The 6,153-nt window shown below is 41.3% G+C and overlaps 1 protein-coding gene across 3 annotated transcripts in view; it reads left to right on the top strand.

Annotated features, from left to right (window-relative positions):
• megf11 (multiple EGF-like-domains 11) overlaps positions 1-6,153 on the top strand; it is an 80,012-nt gene that overhangs the window by 25,737 nt on the left and 48,122 nt on the right. For 2 of the 3 annotated variants that reach the window (XM_013910033.1, XM_005730049.1), the window contains exon 6: positions 128-220. In XM_013910033.1, the coding sequence (XP_013765487.1) occupies positions 128-220 (93 nt within the window). Of the gene's footprint in view, positions 1-127; positions 221-380; positions 402-6,153 lie in introns of all 3 variants that reach the window. The other variant, XM_005730048.1, reaches the window with a different exon arrangement.

Raw genomic sequence — 6,153 nt, 5'->3', positions numbered from 1 at the left:
TGTGTGTGTGTGTGTGTGTGTGTGTGTGTGTGTGTGTGTGTGTGTGTGTGTGTGTGTGTGTGTGTGTGTGTGTGTTCCAATGCGATTATAAACTGTGCTGATGAGGAAATGTCTTTGTCTATTTTAGCTCTGTGCACAGAGGAGTGTGTCCACGGTCGTTGCGTGTCTCCCGATACATGCCAGTGCGAGCCCGGATGGGGAGGACTGGACTGCTCCAGTGGTGAGGGCACTTTTCTTTTAATTTTCCAGTTAACCATTTAGACCCATTTATTTCTAAATGGCTTCACAGCCAGTTAGTCCATAAGACTTTGCTCTCAGTGTGTTTTGCCACAATGCCCATCTACCTCAAAGCTGCTCAGCTTTGTATCCTCTCTTCTTAGCAAGCACAGCCAATGGAACAGGTAAGTTACAATGAATTCATTTTCATTTGCTGGAAGTGGAAGTGATTTGCCTGATGAATATAGCGGATGGATGGATGGTTGCATTCCCCCCCCCTCCCCCCGTGTCTACCAAACTCTCTGTTATGGTCTTAATCATGATTAGACTGATGCCCGTGGCTTGTTCAGTGCGATGATGAATCAGTGCCAAGCTGAAACAAGCCATTGTATTGGTCTTCTATTTACTGGGGTTTCCTCAGCACCCAGAGCTGGATGGGAGGGTGGAGTTAGACATATTCATCCTGCAATCAACTAAATGCTGGAGTGTCACTGAGGCCAGGCAGGAGGGAAGAGTCTATTTTCTCCTTTGTGAAATGTATGCCAGCAGAGAAATGTAGATACAGAAGGCCTTTTATACTTAGGGCAAATATAGCAATAGCCATGGCAACATATCACCATTTCCTGCATCAACATTTCTGACCTCTAATTCTTAACTTCAACTCTCCACTCCCAGTTGCATTTAACCGTTGCATATTTAGGAATGAGTTATGGCAGATAAAATCAAATCTGTAGTGCTATTGTATAGATCTATGAGTTTTCATTAGCAGGAGAGCCATTCGCTGATTAGCAACTGTGTGTAAATCAGCTGCCTGCGCAGCAGCAGTGGCCTATCGGAGGTGGATTCATGGGCATAAATGACAAGCCTGAGCTGTTTGCTGCTGCTGCTGCTCACTCCTACAGACTGGTGAGGGTCCAACAGGGAGGATGTGTGAGGTTCAGGGCCCTCGGGGACTCTTGTCCCACTCTTAGTTGGTTAGGAGTGCAGCCGTGTGTGCGTTTGAGCCTGCAGGCGCTTGGCTAATCCACCTTGTTAAAACAGACTTGATGATTGAGACAGAGGCATTATTCATAACTTTAGATTTCCATACCAGGCATGATTCCAGGTTTTTTCATTTACGAGCTTTCATCTGTCGAAATAAGGAATGTGTGCCAATTTTTAAATTAAATCTGCCCTCTTTTTCCTTCGTGTAAATGGTGCAGCATGGTTTTTTTTTTGTCTTTCACTGTAAATTCTGCATTTGCTCAGCACAGACAGATGAGGCGGTTAGGTAAAAGTCTTTATGCAAATGGATGCAAGCTTCATATTATGGCACAAGTGGGCTGAAATACACACATTAACACCAAATCAGCTCCAACACAATCAATGTCATGCTTTATTTGCTGTTTATTTTACCACTATTATGTTTGACTTGAGGTGTTTGTGTTCACATAAAAGCCAATTCCATAGCTGGTGAGAAGGCAAAATGAGCTCATCATATGACAAAGGATTTGTGAATGTGATTAAAATAAAAAAAAGAAAAAGTGTGCCGTCCAGGCTTGGAGATGAAGAGCTGCCGTGGGATGCTGTGCGGTCTAAAGCTGAAGTGACAGCCTTTCAGCCAATGATCTGGAGCTGGATCAAAGGCTTGGACTTTGTTTCTGGAGCAGCACCCACCAGGAAACAGTTTTGTATATGGGTCAGGTGGTGGAAATAAAGAGTTGCACTGTTTGTTGCCAGAAAAGGGAAGGCGATAAGGTGGGAGAAAGTCAGTAAATTGTGCTGGGAGTGGTGGTGAAGGCTGAAGAGAGATCTAGCCTGGTTTCTTTTGTTTTTTTTTTTGGTTTGTTTTTTTGTTTTCGCCTGCTGTTGTCCACCTGCTGTAGCCAGAAAACATTTCATCCTTTTTCTCGGCCTGAAGCTATATTCCCACTGAGACCAGACCTGCCCTGTGACCTGCCTCGAGTCCCGGGGTGTCTCAGACTCATCTCAAGGACACACTGGTAGATGTGGACCACACATAAAACAGAAAAAGCAAATGAGTGATGCTTGCTTTCTGTCATGTGTGGATTTTGAGTATTTTGAGGGGAGGCTTTGTTTTCCCAGAGTGATGAATGATTAATTGCCGCTGTTGGTTAGTGTGATTGCTCTAATGCCTGCACATTGTGTTTGTGGAACGTGGTCTTGAAAATGTTCTCCTAATCACTTGTCATGAATCAGTTGTTTATTTTTTAATTTAACAGTTTAGGGCATTGAAAGAGTGCCCTGTACCTGTTAATGTTTGCTTTTGTCTGTTTTTCCCCCCCAATGTTGTGCTTGTTTTGTCTGTTCTTTTGCTTTCTCTTCTTTTCATATTGAAATGCATCTATTTGTCCTCTCTGTGCCACTGTGTATACTTTGTTTTGTCAGTAGGGTTTGTCTTGGAGAAATAACAATGTTCACAATAGGAATTCCACCATGTAAATAAAACAAATGGACAAAAAATATTAGGTTCAATAAAGCAGGGACAGCAGCAGATTTATTTATTTATTTATTTTTGCAATGGCAATTCAGATAGATGGAGCTCTGCTCATAGGACCGAACAGTATGTCTTTAGTCATTTTAGTTTTCTGATGTATGCTACTGCTGTTATTGGTTGTAGTTTGCAGCAAATATACTAGATGTTAGCGTAAAAAAAGAAGCACACAGTATGAGATAAAACGGGAAATCAAATCTTTGTAGAGTATTATCAGTTTATTGAATAAAATCTATATAAAGTTTTTTAGAGACTCTTATGAGTTTCTTGGGTTTAGCAGTAGACTCTTCGTGAAGTTGCAGAGAAATGACCTGGTCCTTTTTTTTTCTCCCCTCTTTTATTTCCGTGTATTTTTCAGCTCTTGTGATTTAATCCCTCTTGATGAGTCTGTCACACCGGGTCACTGTTTGCTACAGTAATAACAGCTTTCAAATAAAAAGAATGATCAAGATAGATGTCGTAAGGTATATTTACCCGTGACTGCCATCGCTTGTAAAATATTAGGTGCAATGAAGCACTATCATTGATTTCATGTGATTCAGTCAGATAATGATATGTTCCTGGTGCTCGGGGAGAAGAAATGTGCATATGAAGCTTTTAATGTTTCTTTCCTCAGCCTTCTTGGAGATTTCTTTCCCCTATCGTGGTGGAAAATGTACGCCCACTTGTGCAGAGATTCTAAGAATCAATGCCACCGATATAAGTATCTGGAAAGTCCAAGAAGTAGTTCAGGTTTGTTAACCGCAAAGCTTCCCTTGCATTCTAAAAAGAAATCTATCACACTTAACAGCCAAATCTAATGTGTTTGGTCAGCCGTGGCCCATGAGGTAACATATTCCTCCCTCATGTATTCAGATGGCAAAGCAGCTATTGCTGTGTGTGCTATACACGTGGTCAATTGATAAATGTGGCTGATGAATGGCTTTTTTATGCTATGCTGCACCAGATCAGATGTTACAAATGCTAATTGACCACTAAAACTGTCCATTTTTATGGATTTAAATCAATGATTTGTTTTTATTGGATTTAGGAATTTGGGATTGCAATCACAGTAATGTGGCTCAAACAGAATTAAATGATTTGTGCTTTTAGCTTTGTTAGCTTGTTTTGCCCCAACAACTGTAGATGTAAAATGAAAGAGTAGCCCGACCAAGACCAACAGACCAGAAGCTGTTAAACTTCATTTTGACTTGAAAAACACTCTCACGAGGACTCCCTCTGGCACACGTCGACAGTATTTACACATTATTCTCAGAAGAGCATCTAAGCCAGATGGTTTCTCTCCAATCCCACAGCAGCAGGACATTGATATGCATTGCTGTCAAAGACCAAGGGACTGAATTACATTGAACATCGGCATAGCACACAGAGATTCACTCTCACTTGACACATCACTCCAAATGTCACCTTACTTTGCTCCCGAAACTTCTCCCTTCATTAATCTTAGAGACAGAGTGTTGAACGTTTGTTTGTGAGCATGTGTGTTTCAACAAGTCACTTTTCTTTGAGATGACGCCTGCACGTCAACAACAGCAAGCAAAAAAAGTGAATCGTGTTTTTAAAAAGACGTCCACATCGATTGAATTCCTCATTATACAAGCATGTAAAGAGGCATTTTTGGAAAACTATAAATATTCTAACTCTATCATTCTGAAGTGGGTTCCTTGCTGCTTATTTCAGTCGATGCCAACTGCCTCATTCATTTTGATAGATCAAAGCGCCCAGGCAACAGTTTTTCTCAAGGGGACAGAAGACGGACCGATCTATAGAGCCTCGTGCCGCTGTGCAAGTGTGTGCTTGCATCAGTGCAGTTGAGGCCTACTGTGCTCGCAGAGGTTTGTTTTTGTGAATGACTCCGGGTTCCCTGTGGATGGTGGAGCCATTTTGTGTACTGCCAAGTATGCAAAAGCTGTGCTTAAGGTCCCGACATGGTAGCGTGCTGGTAGTCTCTATGCATATATGTTCCACACACAGCTTTGTAGGCCTGCATATACATGTTGTAGCTTCACACTGCCACTTGGGGGCATTGTGAAAATATGTGGAACAGGTAATGTGGGCGACTTCCTATTTAATTTGTGCAGTTAACAATAAAGGTCCACATGATCTTAACTTTGATATATATATATCTTGTCATTCTGTTTACTATTTGGGTGCAGTTAGGAAAAATTTGTAGTGCCTTGCATTCAAAAGCAAAACTCTAACAACTTAATATATAACTATAGTCTTGGACAGTTGAAATAGTGAGCACAAATTGTTAAACTTTTTATTTCACTAATAGTCCGTTACTTGCTATTTAGAACTTAAGAAGGACTTTGCATGCTAACTTTAGTAATTCGAGTTGGTTGTGTGCAATTTTAAAACCCAGTGGTGACTGTTAAACAGAAAAGATTAAACCATGTGGATGCCGCTGCTCGGGCTCTGAAAGAGATGTTTCAGGACGTGCTTCAGACAGCACGCCTCTCAGATCTTTCCCTGCATGCCTCACACTGACTCGTGTGACTTATGTGTAGTGTAAATCACTGTGCAGAGACTTCAACTGACTGATATTGAGTCCATCAAATGAAATGTGGCGCACACACCACAGCTGACAGCATTCTTGGCTACAAGCTGACAAGCACACACACACGTGCACACATCCAAAATGAATTAAATATTCATTACTGAAAAATGTTCTCACTGAGTACAATAATCATAATCTTTTACACACACACACACACACACACACACACACACACACACACACACACACACACACACACACACACACACACACACACTTACATGTCTCTTATACTTTCTGTACATAGAAGCCTCATTGGCCAAGCATGCAGATTGACTTTGCCAGCCTCTGAAGATTTTTTTGTACCATCCCATTAAGCAGGATTTATTATTCCACAAGAGCTCACTGCTCCATTACTTTTGGGAGAATGCCTGACGTGTGTGTGTATGTGTGTGTGTGTAGGTGTGTGTGTGTGTGTGTGTGTGTGTGGTGGGGGTTAGGTATGTATCTTTGTATGTATGCGTGTGATAGATAGAATCTATTTATCTTATCTGTCTAGATCTGATGAGTGTGGAGGCCAATTGAGAACAGTGAACTCAACATTGTTCAGATAATCTGAAATTTGTGACATTGCGCATCAGCTGGCTGGAAGCAGCCATCTAAAGATAGGTACACTGTGGTCATAACGGAATGGATATGGTCGGAAAAGATACAGCAACAATACTCAGGCTGGCTGTGATGTTTAAATAATACTCAGTTGGTACTAAGAGACCCAAAGCGTGCCAGGAACATATTCCCCACACCATTATAACCAGCCTGAAGTTTTAAAACAAGGCAGGATGGATCCATAATGTCATGTTGTTTACACCAAATTCTCTCCCTAACATCTGAATGAGACATTGATAAAGGACATTTACCAGATTAGGCAACTTAATTTTTTTTT

This window comes from Pundamilia nyererei, unplaced genomic scaffold, assembly GCF_000239375.1.
Source record: "Pundamilia nyererei isolate P.nyererei 1_Seehausen unplaced genomic scaffold, PunNye1.0 scaffold00035, whole genome shotgun sequence".
Taxonomy (NCBI): Eukaryota; Metazoa; Chordata; class Actinopteri; order Cichliformes; family Cichlidae; genus Pundamilia; species Pundamilia nyererei.
This window is presented reverse-complemented; position numbering and strand designations above follow the sequence as displayed.